The 17321-nt window shown below is 37.4% G+C and overlaps 1 protein-coding gene across 3 annotated transcripts in view; it reads left to right on the top strand.

Annotated features, from left to right (window-relative positions):
• SP3 (Sp3 transcription factor) overlaps positions 1-17321 on the top strand; it is a 36100-nt gene that overhangs the window by 16136 nt on the left and 2643 nt on the right. For all 3 annotated transcript variants that reach the window (XM_080620411.1, XM_080620410.1, XM_080620412.1), the window contains 2 exons: positions 8461-8653; positions 15473-15669. In XM_080620411.1, the coding sequence (XP_080476537.1) occupies positions 8461-8653; positions 15473-15669 (390 nt within the window). The remainder of the gene's footprint in view (positions 1-8460; positions 8654-15472; positions 15670-17321) is intronic.

The raw sequence follows: 17321 nt of genomic DNA, 5'->3' as shown, positions 1-17321 counted from the left end.
TTACTGGATTCCCCTGAAGCCATTGTCCAGACTTAACAGTGCTAATGAAAATCTAGTTGTAATATTGTCTCAGCTAATTTATGATGTATTGAATCACAGTATTGGATTTGTTATTTCCTGAAAAGAAAGCTGATTTACCAGGTCTTATCTGGGTTGTTAACTTTTTATAAAAATGCCTTTTTTTTCTTTATTCTTTTTTCCTTTTTTTTTTTTAAATTTTTTTTAATGCTTCTTTTGACAATTCCAGTAGCATCTGAAGAAACTAGCAAGTGTCCTGAAAGAAAGTAGCATTGGCTTGAGAAGGGACTTTGCTGCTTATCAACCCAGCCACACTCAGCTGGAAGATTTATGTATTTAAAAATAAAAAATCCTACAAACAGTTTTCCATGTTGGTCTACAGCTGGAACCAAGTCAAAAGGAGTCCTTTCAAGAGTTGGCTTAAAGTGCCACTGCAAAACTGAGCTCTGCATTTCTTCCCAGTTCCTCCTCCACAGGGGTAGACCCAGTTACCGAATGGACTCATCTGCTTGCTGCCATTGAAGCTTACAGTCATGCCTGCTGATCAGCTTACACCAGTTGATAGCAAGCGGGAATGGTTGGCTGTTTGTGGTGGGGACTTCATTCCAGTCCTGCCAGAACCTGAAGTCTTTATCATGCTGCAGTAATTTAGCTATTCAAAATTCGGCCAAAAAGCTGGCTGACAGTTTTCAAGGTAAATAGTTGCCCAGATGACAACTTGTCTTTCATCTGCTGGTGTCTTGTTAGGCTTTGGTTTAACTTCTGTTAGGTAAAGCAGTCTAAACCCCCAAACAAACAAATCTAAAAGTGGAGTATTTATAGTTTTACTTGCAGGGATGGTTGTTTCAGTGTTTTAATGTTTCTGGTGAAGTAGTACTACTTAGAGTATAACTTTCTTCTGGCATCTAGAACTTTATTAAAAGCTCTGGCTGGTTTTCAGTATTAAGCAACTTAGGTTTTTCTCTTTAAGTTCTAGTTTTTAACCGTATTTATTTTTACTTTCAGTTCTGCGGTTTTTCCTTCTGAGGCATTCTTTATACCGAGGTTTCAAGAGAAGGGCATGGTATTATTATGAAATTGAATCTGATTATTAAAAAAAGGCTTTTGAAATGCATGAGGTAAACTGAAGCAGTGATGTTAAGTAAATATTTTCATCTAACAACATCTGTTTTGGGCTATCCAATTTCCATTTGAGGCATTTAGTTTGCATGTCATAAAATTAAAATAGTTTAAAAACAATTCCCCCACTGTTTTATTTTTTAAATGAAAAATTAAATTGGAAACTGGCAGATTTAAGTTAGTGCAGGAATTAGAGCTATTTATGTACCAATCTTGTGTAAATAGTTTGATTTCAGCATGCTTAAATTACATTCCTTATTTTCTCATAATTTTCAAAGCAAATTAATAAATTGTGGAAGAATTAGACCATTATGCTTGTATGTGTTTCACAATCTTGCGTGTAACAGCATATAGTAAATTATCTCACTTAAAGTAGAAGAAAGTTTGCATAACTTTAGTCTGATTATGTGTTTTTAATGCAGTATCTGCTGTTGTGGAATAGAATTGGCTTTTTAAATTCTTGAAAAAATGGAATTGTTGCATCCTTCCTCTGTGTCTGTACTTCATGTGCCTTCTACTCTGTGTTCCAAAACAGCTCAGAGTCTAATTCATTTTCTTACAGCCCATGGTGGTTAGGTGTAATCCTGTTGCATGTGTGTTACACTTAAGTGAATATTCGGTCATGTATGCTGAGTGTCTGGTGCTACAACTTAGACTGTCAAGGTTAAAGAGGACAGCCTGACTTATCTTAGGCTCAGATACCCTCAGGATGTTCACAAAAGAATACATTACCCAGTTTCAGGTCCTCCTTCCTTTTTCATTTTTCAAATACCCTTTTTTGCAAGATACTCCTGAACCAAAAGGAAGACTCTCTTACATCTGTGGGGGTGTATGGCAAGTATCTGTGAAGTGAAAGAGGCAAGGGATTTTATTTCCAGTACTGCTTCAACTTAAAAAAGAAGTGTGGAAGAAGCTCATCTTTGTCTTTTGCAGTCTCAGGACTTTAGGTCCATTGTTTCAGGTTCTGTGCAGTTTTCTTGCCTTTTGAACCTCACGGCAGGATCACATCCTTTGGTTCTGATCTCTCAAGCTAAATTCTTGATGCATCTGGCTTATAAAAAGTATCTGAAATTTCTATCAAGGACAATGGCAGTCTTTTCATAATGCCAGGAATGTTCACCAGGATCCTAGTCGTGATTGCCCTCTTGAAGATAAGGCTGAGTTGTCTTTCACTGCTTGTAGAAAGCACATTTTTTCAAGTGGTAGTAACTTTTAAAGACGTTGTCAGTGACATGTCATCGTTATTTATCATACAGAAATGATAGTTCTCAATCTGCATTTAAACTTCATGTTAGTTTTTAATCCATGTGTTCCACCTATGTTTTGTACTTCATTTTTCTTAGTCTGAATGTTTCACTGTAACCCAATAAGTCACTTGCTTGCAGATCTCTCAAGTATATTATAGCAACAATGAGGTCATTATTGTTTTTAAAAAAACTCCAAACAAACAACTTCTGAATCAAATTCTTCCCATAATCCCATTTTGAGTGTCATTAATTCTTTCCTTACTTCTTTGAGTCTTTGTTTACCCTTTTTCAGTATTATCACTGTGATAGCTTTTTTCTAACCCACTGGAGCATTCAAAGGGCCAAAGGCTTGCAACATTAAAACTGCAAAGAGCTCTTCAGCCTTCTCTTAAAATTACTGAATGAAAATTATCCTAATCTGTTGATTTATTAAGTGTTTATTTCAGTAGCTGTTTTTACATCTTCCTGTCTTCTGTCAGTGGGAATCTTTTCATTCTCACCTAGTGATAGGACCATTATTTGGCTTGTACCTAAATACAGAACAGAAATACTTATTGAACAGTTCTGCCTTCTTGAATTACTGCTGACAATTCTGTTGTTTGACCTTAGCAGCAATCTAACACTCCTTTGTGTAGGAATAGTTAACCCTGCTGATCACAGACTTCTCTGTGTCATCTTGCTTTCCTTGCCTATTTCAGCAGTTTGTGGCTGCTTCTATATCAAGCATGATAACTCTTCTTCCCCCTTTCTAGTTATCCCCTCTTATATTTTCAATTAGGGAAAAAAAAGGAAAAAATAAGGGCATTTCTGTCCATAAAAATCTAAGATCTTGTGAATCTGTAGATAACACATCTCAAAGAACTGCACTTATTGTAGAATAAGTAACTGTTCTTTGATGCATTATACATGTTGTAGCATTGGCTTAAATACTTTTGTGATTCAAATTTTATATAATTAACTTAGACTAATGCATAGGATCAGTTGGAAATACAATATGTGGTGTTACTTGTGAGGAAAAAAAATCTGTAACCCTATTTTTAATCTCTTTGGTGCTGCTGCTTAAATATTCAACACTGTGAGATCCTGCGCTTACACTCGTACACAGCAGTTGTTTTCTTCAGAAACTTAAAATCTGATTTAGAACTGTTGAAATTAGATGACAGTCTTCTGAACTGAGGTTCACAGGTATTTCAAGATGACATTCTGTAGTGTATCTTCTGTTGCTGTGTAATTTATAATAAAAATGCCTAAATCTACATTTAAAAGTTTTAAGGGGCAAATCAGAGTAGAAATCATTAACTCTGAGTTTCATGTCTAAAAGACTTGCACAGGTGGCCAACTAATAGGGAGGGTTTAATTTACATAGTTTAGTTTAAGAAGTTTAATTCGGCTGGGAATGAACAAGGACAGTGTCCAAGAAATTTGAACATCTTTATTGTAGAGTACTGACATATGGAGATTAAGGCAAGGTAAGTGAAGATACTGAGAGAATGTGAGTTGCACTGTAGAGAAAACTGAAAATAAAATGAACAAGAAAAGATGGAAAGGGGGTGGGAATTCACATCAGTTTTCTTGTGAGGGATGGGAAGGGAAGCATCTGTTTGGGAAAATAAATGAATAAGCATGACTGACTACAAGACATTGAGACTGTAGTCAGTCAATTTGTGATTCTGTGAGGAAATTGGTGTGAAGGTATGTGGAGTGCTGCTGTGGATCTGTTCAGTTGAAAGACTGTATTTCTGCTTTGCAGATCAGGAACCTGTAAAGCTTAGCTGAGTAAAAAGGCAGGATGGCTTTCAGCATCTAGGAAAAGCAGCTAAACTAGAAGCCTGCAGTTTGGAGAAGTTACAGGTAATGCTGAGAGTGCCTTTACATGATATTCTGCAGAGGCAGATATAAAAAACCCCAAAGTGGTGGCATAGTCCTCAAAGGAAGTGTTTTTGTACAGCATCCTCCTGCATTCTCAGTTTACCCCTATTTCTGTGGCTGTTGGATAAGCTAATAACTTTTCTCATAGATGAAGAAAACAGCATTTTTTTAAAGTCCTGGTTGAAACAGACCCAAGATAGAATGTGAAACCTTACTGGTGCATTTGTTGATCAAGCAGGTAAATGACCTGGGTGTGTTAGTGGGCAGCAGTAATTGTGTCTACACTAGATTATGGTTGAAATGTACTCAAGAATAGTTTAAACTCCATTTACGTCTGCGTAGTTTCATCTTGTCAATTTAGTTATTGTTCTCTGAAGCGTTTCAAACAGATCTCTTAGTTTTTGTTTTATTTGCCATATACACTTAAATTTGCTCCATATTGTAGCCAGCTCTGGGTTTTCTGTGCCTATGAAATACTACCTTTTTGGAACAAAGTTGTACAAAAAAAATCCCAATTTCCATCCTTTGGAGGAAAGCAAAATTTAAAACAAATCAAGCTCACTAGATACCAAAACCAGCTTGAACAGAACATATGATTTTCATACTATAGGCAGTTTGAAACAGTATTTTTGTCAAAATTTCCCCTTCATACTTAACTAGTACTAAGTTTTGAACTTAATTAAGAACGGGCATATAGGAATTTGAAAGCATGAAAATAGTAACGAAAATGTAGCTTTCGTTTAGCCCTTGTTTAGTTGTTAGGAAAAAAAGTTGCCTGCAATTTGCTGGTGTTTGTATCAGCTTGTCATGGCTTTAGGGAGTACATAATTTTTCTTTTTTTATGCCAGATTTTTTTTCAGAATGTGAGTAAAACCTAGTGTTCTGTCAGCTGAGACTGAATTAGAATGGAGCACGTCCAGAGGACCGCCAAAGGAGAAATGCAGAGTTGGTGCCATCTGTATGATTTTGCATAATCTCCAGTTCCATTACACTGGAGATGACTCTTACCTTTTGCTTTTCTCCATGGTTTGTCCCTTCTACTACTTCATTTTCATACTGTTCTCTAAATTACAGTGGCATCCCCCCCAAAATAGGCAATCACATTCACTACGGGATTTGATACAGTCCACTGTCTGCTATACTATGTCCTGGGGAGGCTAGATCAACACTTCATCTCTTGATATTTCTTTTAATTTTGTTCTATTTAAAATATAATCTACATAATTATTAAAAAGTCCTGTCTGTAAACTGCCAGTTTACATTTCTACTTTTCTGTGTGCCTGGAGTACAAGATGGTCTGTCTGAGGAATACCTAAAGAAATAGCTACACTTTCTGCCTTACCAAGATAACCAGGAAACAGCATAAAATTACAAACACAGTAATTTCATTTCAGTTTTGCATTTTTAAAAATAGTACTATAAACTATTGTATGTCTATGCAAATTGATATTTTCTCCAGTATCTTCAACTCTTAGGGGTTTTACCTGCCCCTCTTTTTTTTCCTTGTTCCAATTTTCTCATTCCTCCACCATTATAAAGCTATTATGAGCCTTTGTGCTGCTGCAATAGTGGTGATGTTTGGAAGTGACTGGGAATAGAGAGATACTGATGAAAAAAGTGGAAGTCATGATGAAAGTTTGCGAAGTGAAACAAACATTGCATGAGTTGAAGGGAAAAGTTCCTAGGTAGTGTGCAGTAGCAGACATTCTGGGCATGTTTCTATTGTTAGGTGTATCTCTGTTATTAGAGTGTGACTTGGGTATGTCAGTGTAACAGGAGAAATATGTGACGTGGAATGCTTGACTTCAGTAGCGGAGTTGATTCTTGGGAACACAGATCCATACTCTAATTTGATCCATTCATCTTTGCTAGGACATGTTGATATCTCTTGTAGTATGTGTGTGCAGTACTAACTGGATTCAGCTATGGACATTACAGACTCATTATATGCCCGTGTCTAATGTTATTAAGATCATAATGAAAGTAACTTCTTAATACAGTGTTTTATTAACATTAATTCTTATTTTAAATAAACCCAAAATTTATGCAGTGTACATTTTGTGGAGCAGTTGATTGGTAAAAGAACTTAAAGTATGGTGCGTAATGTATCCCAGTCCTTAAGAACTACTTGGAGGCTTGAATTGGCCTGTGCTGGCAGCCTTGCCACTTTGCTGCATTTGATTCCTGTTTATGTGCCCTGTTGTAAAAGAGTAAATCAGGATTTTGCCTTTTTCTGAAGTTGCTGTATGTGAATGTATTAGTATGCTTAATAGTATCAAATTTGAAAGATTAATTCTATAAGTCATTGTATGTTGTATAGTGTTTTAGTCTTGGCTTATGTAAAATAAATTTAATATATGACATGTATATACAAATTGTTACAGGTAATAAAATGGTATTGTAGGTGAGTCTCAGAAGATGACTTAATTTGGTAGGAAAGAGTTTGGTGTCTAGAGGTCACCACAGGTTTTCTAGGTCTTCCCATGGAAGATACTTATTAAGTTGCTGTGTGAAATTGTGAGCTTATGGTAACAGTAGAGCTCAGTGTGCAGGTGACTTTGGACAGGCTTACCACTGCAATTCTGCTGGATGTTGCCACATGTGTAAATAGTCAGCAAAAGTGAGTGTGCTAGCTCCTGGATTCCCACAGCTCAGAGCCTGTCGTACTAATGCAAATAATTTCCTAGTGTTGACTTTTGTAGCCAAACCAGATAAATATTCTAGACTTCCCTGTTTCTAACCTGGAATTCTCTTCCCAATGCAGTGGCTTCCTAGAGAATTATTTTAACTTTAGTCACATCAGTAATGTAGTTTACAGCACAATCCTGCAAATGGTTGTACATGTGCAAGTAAAAGGAAGGCAGACTGTGGTGCTGAGAGAGACTGGACTGGGACTTTATTAACAGCAAGCAAATTTTTTGTGTGTAACTACACCTGTTGTCTCTGATGAATGCTGGAGATGATTAGGAAGGTAGACCAGGTAACTACTACTCTTTACATATTTTGTCATGAATTTCTTTCCTGACCTCTAATCGGACAGGATGCTGTTTATGATCTGACACAGCAGGTTTTCTTAAGTTTTCTTCATGCAGTTTTTCTTCATTATACAGATAATGGCTTATGCACAGACTCCTAGAAAGAATTTAGAGTGGCCACAGTGCTCAGTTAAGGTTTTGGTGTTACAGTGAGATTGAGTTAAGGATAAAAATGTACATGGTAACTAAGTTTCTTCTGCAGAGAAAGCAGCCTCTTAAATATATCCAGAAAGACACACAGCTACTCTGCGGAATCAAAGAAGGGGCTGGGGTTCAGCTTTCTGAAATGATACATAGAAACTGTCTTTTTAAATCCCATTAATATGTACATTTGTTAAAATTGTTTTGCGGCGTGCTATGATGCTGTAATTAGTTCTTGGATTAGCTTGAATGAATACTCTGTGGGGAGAGGGTATACATACAAGGATAACTTAAGAGGGTTCTTTGCATCCATGAAATGGCAAAGACTTATTTCAACTACTAGCTCATCAAAATGAAGTACATTGTGTGTTGCTCACCTATCTCTAATGCTGAATAACGTTATTCCCTAAATGTTTTCTTCTCTATGTATGGTAGAAAAGGCATAAATTTGAGGTGAGAAGGGGAAAATGGAACAAAAGCATAATTTTTTTTTTTTTTTAATTTCCTTAGGTATCTTGGTCTTTCGTGGGTCAAAACCTTTTATAGAATTGATTTCTCCTATCACTGTGCATACTGAAAACTTGTGAAAGAGAAAAGCTCTTTCTACTACAATACATTAATTGAGAAATCCTGTGGAAATATAAATGGATTATTTCAAACTCAGGATTATTTGAAACGTGCATTTACATTTTTTTTCCCTCAGCCTTTGTCCAACTTCTTTTCTTCAGGTTTTTCCCGAGTTTCAAGCAAGCTATATCCTCCTGGTGACAGCATTCCTTACCAAGAACAGTTCAAACTTGAAACTTTAATAATTCATTATAGCTTGTCTTCAACTTCGAAATGTATAGTAAAATAAACTTTTTAAATACGTTACAGGTTACAAGGGCACAGGAGCAACGTCAGTAGGCACTGAAGGATGTTGACTTTTGACTGCCATAGCGCTCTCAACATTAAAACAGATTTGATCATTATGGTTTCCTTCTCTCCGTTTAATGGGCTACTGATGGATCTGTGTTTGTTCTATTCCTCAGATATTAGGATTAAAGAAGAGGAGCCAGATCCAGAAGAGTGGCAGCTCAGTGGTGATTCTACACTGAATACCAATGATCTAACACATTTGAGAGTACAGGTGGTAGATGAGGAAGGGGACCAACCACATCAAGAGGCAAAAAGATTGCGACGGGTAGCTTGCACATGTCCCAACTGCAAAGAAGGTGGTGGAAGGTATGTAATGTTCAGTGTCATGTAATGATGAAAACAAAAACTGAGTGAGGAAAAAAGAAGCCTTAGTTAACAGCAATTGTCTGCAGTGAAAGAAAACTAGAGGGTTATGTAAAAGAGTGTATGCAATAAAGGACTGACACCTTTATTTCTGAGTTTGCAAATGAATGAGCAGATTATTCCATCTTCTCTGAGTTACTCCATTGAGATTAATTAGAAAAAAACTGGAGTTAGATGCCACCTAGTACAAGTCAGGGGGAATAGAACATTGCCCTAAATAATATGAAAATGAAATATTTTGGAATATGCACATCCGTGATTGGCTTCCTATCGCATGTCAAGGACTTGATTAAATCCTGTATTCCCGCATTTCCTCACTGATTGAGCATTTTTTCCACAGTTTGATTGCTTTGAGAGTGTTATAAAAATACAGCTATCCTGGTTTTCTTATTCACAAGTTTCAAAGAAAAACAAGGTTTGTGTAATAACTCTAAATACAAAATTTTGCATTGGCTGATTGTTTTCAGTCAGTGGAGAGTCAGTGGCTAACAAAGAGGTACTCAGTTCCAACTCGTATAAAACTTCGGGGCCACATAGGAAGCCATATTTTATTATTCTTTATCTCATGAAAGTATTCTCCAGCTTTTTGTTATTATAAAGCTTTTATTCTATTCCAAAACCCTTTGTTTTAAACATCTCTATTATGTATATAAGGGAGGAAGTAGGGATAATAGGCTGTCTTTTACAAGTGAAAATATTTAGGTGTGTTTGTGTATGTGCTTGATATAATTGTGTAGGGGCTTCTTTCCAGTACACTAAAATATTTCATTTTGAGAATAGTTTCTTCTCTAAAATAGAAATCTTTATTTATGTGAGAACTATAGTGCAAATTACTGAGTTCTCTTTGAAGAACCTGTTGGTGTCCTATGGCTTTAAGAGTTCTAATAGGACTGAATAGTACTGAATATGTATTTGTGTCAAAACTCTGTGGGTTTCTGCTGTGTATCCTAGATACCCATTTTGCAAGTATGGAGAGGTAATATTTAGGTGGCCATGCAAAGTAAATAGTAAGTGTTTGAGACAAAACACTTTTAAACGTCTACATCACAGATGAAGCTGGTGATAATATCTGCAGTTAAGGTTATACAGTATCTTTGTCTATCAGTTTCCTCTTCCTAAATCCCTATGTATAGTTCACTGAAACCTAGCACAGACATTTCTGAGTTCTTGGTGAACCTCGGCTCTGCTATGAAGATCTGCCCAAAGTATACCCTGAGTTGAGATTTGCTTCAGTCTAGGAGAACTCTGAAAATGTTATTTGAACTCTGAAAATATTATTTGTGCTGGCCATGCTCTTAGAAAATGTAGAGGTTTCACATGTTCCATCTTCCTCATGCTCTATTCCAAACTCCAGTGTCTAACCTAGAGGTGTCTTTACTTTAAAATCCTCTTCCTCCTAATTGAAGTTGCTGTAACACCAAATTTTAAAGTCAAAGCCCGAGAGAGAATCTTTTTGAGATGATAAAGTCTGAAGAAGGGTTTAGTCTGACTGAAATTCAGATGTCGGAATTTGGGAAGGAATTGAGATAAGAGCTAGAACAGAGTTTAGATAGGTGAGAAACTGAAATCAATTGTAAAGGAAGGACTGAACACATCAAGCGTACAAAGTAACTAGAAGAAGCAGGACAGGAAGTCAGGATGTGAGAAGAATAAGAACTAGAATAAAAACAGGACAATGAAGGAGACAGTGGTGGAAAACAAAAAGAGTGAAAGTGTCTACAGTTGCTAGTGCAACTTTCCCACCAGAATGTATAATTCCTTCAGAGTCTAGCAAAAAAAAGTAAGCCCACTTGGAAAAATATTTTCCTTCTCATTCTGATATGCGTTGATCACATTCCATAGCTGCTGCGGTTACTTTTATCTCCAGTGCTGTATTTCTGAGGCGTTTTCATTTGTCTTTCAAATCTGCTGATGACTCGCAGAGTTTTGAAAAATAGGACATTTGCTTTTATAAATTTCTTCAGGTAGCATTCACAATTCTTAAAATGATGCAAAGGTTGCAAAGTCAAAAACTTGGAAGTTGACAAATGCCAAAGTTAAGATATTGTGGGCAGTTTTAATCCCGTGTGCATATACGTTATAATTTGGTTTCTTACTACATGACCACATACTGTTTTTTTCGGATGACCCCACTGGCATTCAGTGGATGGGATGAATGATGCACATGGAGTGAATCAGGGCTGCGCAGCAATTGGCACCTGCTTCACTAATTGCAGAAACTGGAAGACATTTAGGAAATGAGATGTGAGACTGCGGCAGCAGGGCTCTGAAGTTTTTGAGATGTTTGTCTATCCATCCCGCCTTTTCCACTGCAGAAGTACTGAGTTCGTTTCTGTAAAGAAGTAGATTGAGTTGAATTGTGAACATCTGCAGTACTCTTAAGAAAATACGCTTTTGCTGTATTGAACTCGACACCTCAAACTGGTAGCTGCTTGACAGCCTTGGCCTTAATCTCTTTCTGCCTCAGATTTGGATGTACGAAATGATTGTACTAGTTCAAGTTCACTACATAGGAGTGTTGCAAGATGATAAATTCATTAGTGTTTGTGAATTGCTTAGGCACAGAGTGTTGTGAGTGCATGTAATGAGATAAAAAAAACCCCAGGGGAACTTGAATAATTCTGTATTTAAGATAGTACTTAAATAATATGTAACTAGTAAGACAAGAAAATCGCATTAGATCAGTACGGAAAAGATAGATAGCATTTCACTCAGTGAATACTGTCCCTCCTGTGCACTGAATGGGGTTGGAAAAGGTAGTGCATGGCTTTGCATGTGCAGAGACTTCTTCATAATTTCATCTTTTGTGTAACCTTAGTTTTGGTATTTCTTGTCTTTTTTTATTTTCTGGATGGAAAGGGGGCTTGAGAACAGTTCCTTCTGTTTTTTGGTGTTGGCTTTTCTTGGTGTTTTTTGATTTTTCGATACAGAATTAGACTACATTGAAGTTCTTAAAGAACTTCTGTTTGTACCAGTCCTGTGAAGTAGGAAGCCACTGTTATCTTTACCTTACTTGGCAGGGGGGAAGATAGGAAAGGAAGAGGATGGTGTATTAGATATGTAAATTAAAACATTATAGCCTCAAGCTTATATTGTAAATGAGGGTAAGCAAGAGGAGAGAGAGATATATGTACCTCAGACAATGACTCTTATCCTAAACAGCCTGTGTTAAGCTTCTGGTTAGGATGTCTAAAGTTAGGTGGAAAGTTCACCCTTCCCTCAATTACATCTACAGTTACATTGAGATGTAACTACTACTTATCTGGACCTCTAGAGGAACAGTACTTCTCAGTACCACTTCAGGTATGTAACTGTAAAATACGTGTTCTTAAAATAACTGATAGGGCTGTGTTTTACTCTTGAAATACTTCGTGTTCCTTCTGGAAGTACTGCTGGACTGAAAGTCTAGTTTCTTGGTGCATGAAGCCGTCTCCTGCTGAAACCATTGCATTCTGAATGGTTACTGAGAAACATGGTTTCTGAACTTTATAAAGCTAAAATATACTATGAAAATACTTAAATATTAATTGATTTGAAGATTCTAGTTGAGGAGTAGGCCTGAGTTGTATTGTTTTACTCAGTGATGATGCTTATTGCCAGTGCAGCAAGAAAGGCCTCTTAGCATGGTTGTGTTGGGGCATAGTGCCAGACTGTCACAGCTGCAAAGCATCCAGATAGAATTTGGCGCATATCCAGTCAGTTCAGAGCACACATGAAACAAACATGCAGATGCCTATATGAAGCTATATAGAATAAATACACTTAGTTACTCATTCACAGTAATCTTGTGGATTTCGTTCTGTGGATCTTTAACTTTCCCTTTTCTTTGAACTTAGAAGTCCACTAAGGAATTCCAGTCACCAATTAGGTGAGGTGCTTAGAACTACATATGCTACACCATCTATGCACAGTAAGCTGACCATGAGCTGAACCTTGGTTTCCTTCAGTCTAGACTAAAGGTGCAATTAAACAACTACAAATGATGGACATAATAACCATAAAATTATTTTAGGGGAATTTTGATGTGATTTCATGTCATTAGTGTCACATTTATGTACTGTATCATGCAAGGTTACAAAATACTTGTACTGATTATTGTGGAGGGGAAGACTTAATATGTTTGGAGAAGATGTGAGGATGAAACGCCAAATACAAAAATAATTCTATATACAGAAATAGATTCTCGAATGCAGAAATACATTTTGTTACAAGGCCGAGCACTCCTTAGGGTCACGTGGAGTTGAACAGGCAATTAAAGACACAGAACAGAAGGATCCTCTGGAGAATTCTTTCTCTTACCAAGATTGTATAATGGAGAAAGACCATGGGTGTTCTTTTGCTTTGCACTGCAATTGCTGAATGCCTTGAGCCACCAAACAACAGGACCTGAACTGAATCATTATGTGAAGGTGAGCATAGAGCTTGAGAACTGTGGAAACAATTGTAGTAGGAGAAAAGGAGGAATACAGAAAGTTGCTTCCTTGGAGTCCCAGGAGCTGGGAGTTTTGGGCTTGTAGATGAATGCCACAGGAACTGTTACAGATACAGTGTGTTTTGTGTGGTGGCCCAGCCATCTGCAGAGGCTGAGAAATGAGAAAAGAAAGGGGGCAATCTAAAGACACTTTGCTGAGTGCCTGAGTTTGTCTGAATGTTTGAAACTTATGAATATTGAGCTTTTGTGTAGGTGGCATAGTACAAAGTTAAATGCATGACATTACAGTTAATTTTGCTTTCTAACCTTGGCTTGAAGGAAGGCCATGGAAAAGCGTGAATCTGACAGTTTAGATGTAGCAAAGGTTAACCAATACTGGGTGTTTCAGCTCAGGTAGGTGATGTAAAAAAGGCAGTGTTTGTGCTGTTCCATAGAAGTGATCTTCTTTTGGGACATTTGAAAAGGGAAAATTAAGTCCAAAGTATTCTTGCCAAGGCTAACAATGATGGAATAGCTTAACAGGTCATATCAGATCAGATGTCAGAGAGTTGTTCGCATGAAATTTAGAAACAAGCTGGGTAAAACAGGCCCAGGTGGACTGTCTGTGAGGCTAAGGATTGAGAGGTGGCAATAAAATAAAATAAATAAAAAACCCAAACCAAAACAGATAGATAAGCAGAATCTCTTCTGTCACCATACCCATAGGCTCATATGAGTCTACTGCTACCACAGCAGGGTCAAAAGCTTTCTGGACTTGTTACTTCTGCTGCCATTGAATCTGTTCTGAAGTCAAAACCTACATTGTCATGGCAAATAATTACTATGTAAAAGTAATAGTTTTTTCTTCTAAGACAAAATGATTAAAGAAGCACTATGAAGATCACTCTATATTAAGACTTCTTAGCAGCATTTTCTAGGACTTAATTGGATTTTACCTTCTTTTCTGGACTGTTTGTAATGTTTTCAGTTCACATGTGCTTAGGTTGGAATTCCTTTAAATGCTGTGACTTGTTAGAGTGAATTAATTTCTGTGCCTATTCAGAAATGATTGTTCCAAGTGCTAACTTCTTAAAAGTGTATGTGCATTTTACACTGAACCCTCATTATATGTAAACCAGAATTGATCTGAATACAGGGATGCGGATCTAGGTCTAATAGTTGCTTGGCAAATTTTTCAGCACTGGACAGTTAAGAATTTGAACATTCAATTTAAGGAAAAAAAAATGCCCTGGGGAGGCAACTGAAAATTGTATAATCAGTCATGGAGAATGGAGTTCCCAAGACTGTGATTTCAGAATCCACTTAAGCTGTTTTAAGTTAACATTGTTGATGAATAAGATAGCCTAATCCTTGGCTGCATTTTCCAATCTCCTCCCTTGTACCAGCATTCACCATTCATATAGCTGTTCTGTCAGACAGATCTGTTCCCTGGGGTGCTTCTTTCAGCAGCAGCAAACACTTAAATAGGCTAAAATCCTTCGTGATGTCCTGCACTGTCCTGACTGAGCTCTTTCTCTGGGTCTTCAGAGGCTCTTACCTGTGTATTTATTTAAAAAAAAAAAAAACCTCAACCAATCAACTGAAACCAACCAACCAGGAAAAACCCCAAAACAAAACAAAAAGGCTTTTGTGTTAGGTGCTTTCCCTGAACCAGTCACCTGCCATTTCAGTGAGACAGCATCTGAAAATAAGCATCAAGCTCAGTGGTCTGGATTATACTGTGAATGACCTGTTCATTTTGACAGATTTTTATTTTTCTGAAATACGAAAAAATTCGTTTAAGTTTCAGCAAGATGAGCTGTTTCACTGCCACTCCTTTTAGTGGCAATACTCAGGTTAGTACGCTTGTCCTCCAATCCCAAACTGCTTCTCAGGTTTCCCTAAGATGCCAAAAATCCCATCTGTTCTCTTCTCAGTTGCCAAAAATCTCCAGTTTCCGTTTTGGCAATTACAGTCATTTGTGTATTTTCTTTGCCAAAACTGTCTTTGGTAAAAGCTGAAACTGGGAGAAATTTAAAACATGGGCACTTCAGCATCAAAGTGGTGCAAACTGCTGTGACGACTGTATTTCCAACTTCATGTATGCTTGCTAAAGATTACACTTCTATCATTTACATTTCATATGGTGATAAATTTATAGTTTGTTGCAGAATCGGGATAGCATTATAGAATTTAGTTCCAGCGTCTTATGGAGTGTACTGGACTCTGATTGTATTTGAAATAAAAATGGGAAGCTGCTCAGGTTTGTTTGCAGATCTGTTGGCATATATTACCTCACTTACATGTGTGACCATTATTTAGGAGGAATTTATGTATTTATTTATTTGCAGAGGCTCCAATTTGGGAAAAAAGAAGCAACATATTTGTCACATACCAGGGTGTGGTAAAGTATATGGGAAAACCTCACATTTGAGAGCTCATCTCCGCTGGCATTCTGGAGAGCGTCCATTTGTTTGTACTTGGATGTTCTGTGGCAAAAGGTTCACTCGCAGCGATGAGCTCCAGCGGCACCGAAGAACGCACACAGGTTTTCAGTCTTTCTTTCTGGTGGATTTAACTAAAGATGTGTCATTGAGGGGGCCTGGATAAACAACTTTTAAGTGGAGAACAGATCTTTGTATTGGATTGATTTTAATGTTGTGTGACTTTTCTAAAATCAGGTAATATTTAGAGCTATGCACACACTTTGGTGTCATTGGCAGGTCTGAGGAGGAAAACCGCTACCTTTATTTGATTCGGAACTGACTTTTAAGCTAATACTTAATATAGCTTAATCAGAATACTTTGAGTCAGGTTCAGCAGTGCATTTAATTCATTTGAACCAAATTGAACTGTTGTACCAGCTTAAAACTGCAATAGTTTCCTCTCTTTAAAAAAGAAAAAAGAAGTGGACTAGATGTCAAAGAGATTAGATATCATTAACAAAATTAAGGAAGAGCATGTGGTGGTGCATCATTCTGCATCTTCTAGTTTCATGGTTAGACCCCCCATTAGGGACTCCAGGTTCACATTTCTTCTTTTGTCTAATACAAAGAAAAGAAATTAGTCTAGATTTACCATCTTTTCAAGGAGCAGTTAGTTTTCTGTGTTGCCTATTTTCCTACAAACTGAACCCATAATTACAGTCTGCAGGATGCTTACTTTTTAAAACTGGACAATTCGAAAAACCCAGTGACAACAGATAAATAAGTTAAGTGCTTATCAGCATTTACATTGCTTAGAAAAATGTCTTTGCAATGTTCATGAAAAATATTTCATATTTTGTACCTAATGGTGTGCTTTTGCTAGACATGTTGGATGCTTGAACCCAGTGTTCAAGATGTTATGTTCCATCTGTGTGGACAGCCAGATGGGTTAAAAAAATGGAGGCTGGTTGAATGATCCAGCTTAGAGGTATGATTAATGGTTCCTAGTGTACCTGCATACCAGTAAAAAGTAGGGAACTGAAGGGATCTATCCTTTGACCTGTTTTAACATCTTTTATCACTGACCTGGCGGAGGCAACAGAGTGCACGTTTCTTAGGTTTGCATATGACACCAAACTGGGGCAACTGGTCCATGCAGTTGAGGGCAAGGCTGCTATTCAGAGGACTGAGGCTGAATGAATGGGCTGAGAGGAAGCTTATGAAATTCAGCAAGGATAAACACAAAGTACTGTTCCTGGGAGGGAATTAACCTTTGCAGCAACACAGGTTAAACACTGAGTTGGGAATTGGGTCTGCTGAAAAGTATCTGGAAGTCTCGATAGACAACCAGAACATAAGCAAGAGCCAGTAGCAAAGATGGCCGGGGCTTTTATCAACAAAAGCAGGGACACTAGTTCTAGGGAAGTGATTATTCCTTTCTTCTCAGCACTGGTTAGATGGCATCTGGAGTATTTCATGTAGTTTTCAGCCCCCAGTAGAAGAAAGACATTGATCAACTCAGTCAAGGATCGAGTTCACTAAAGGGCGACCAAGATGATCAGGAAGCTGGAGCATTTGCATTACGAGGAGAGGCTGTAGGAACTGGGCCTATTCAGCTGTAAAAAGAGAACAATAGGGGCAGGGGCAACCTTAATAGCAACCTTTTAATACCTGCAAGGCTGCCATTAAGAAAATGTCGGACTTGCCATGGCGGTGCATGGTGGAGGATGAGACACAAGAGATGTAAGTTGAAACGAGAGTTTCAAACCAGAGG

Source organism: Psittacula echo (assembly GCF_963264785.1).
Source record: "Psittacula echo genome assembly, chromosome: 6".
Lineage (NCBI taxonomy): Eukaryota > Metazoa > Chordata > Aves > Psittaciformes > Psittacidae > Psittacula > Psittacula echo.
This window is presented reverse-complemented; position numbering and strand designations above follow the sequence as displayed.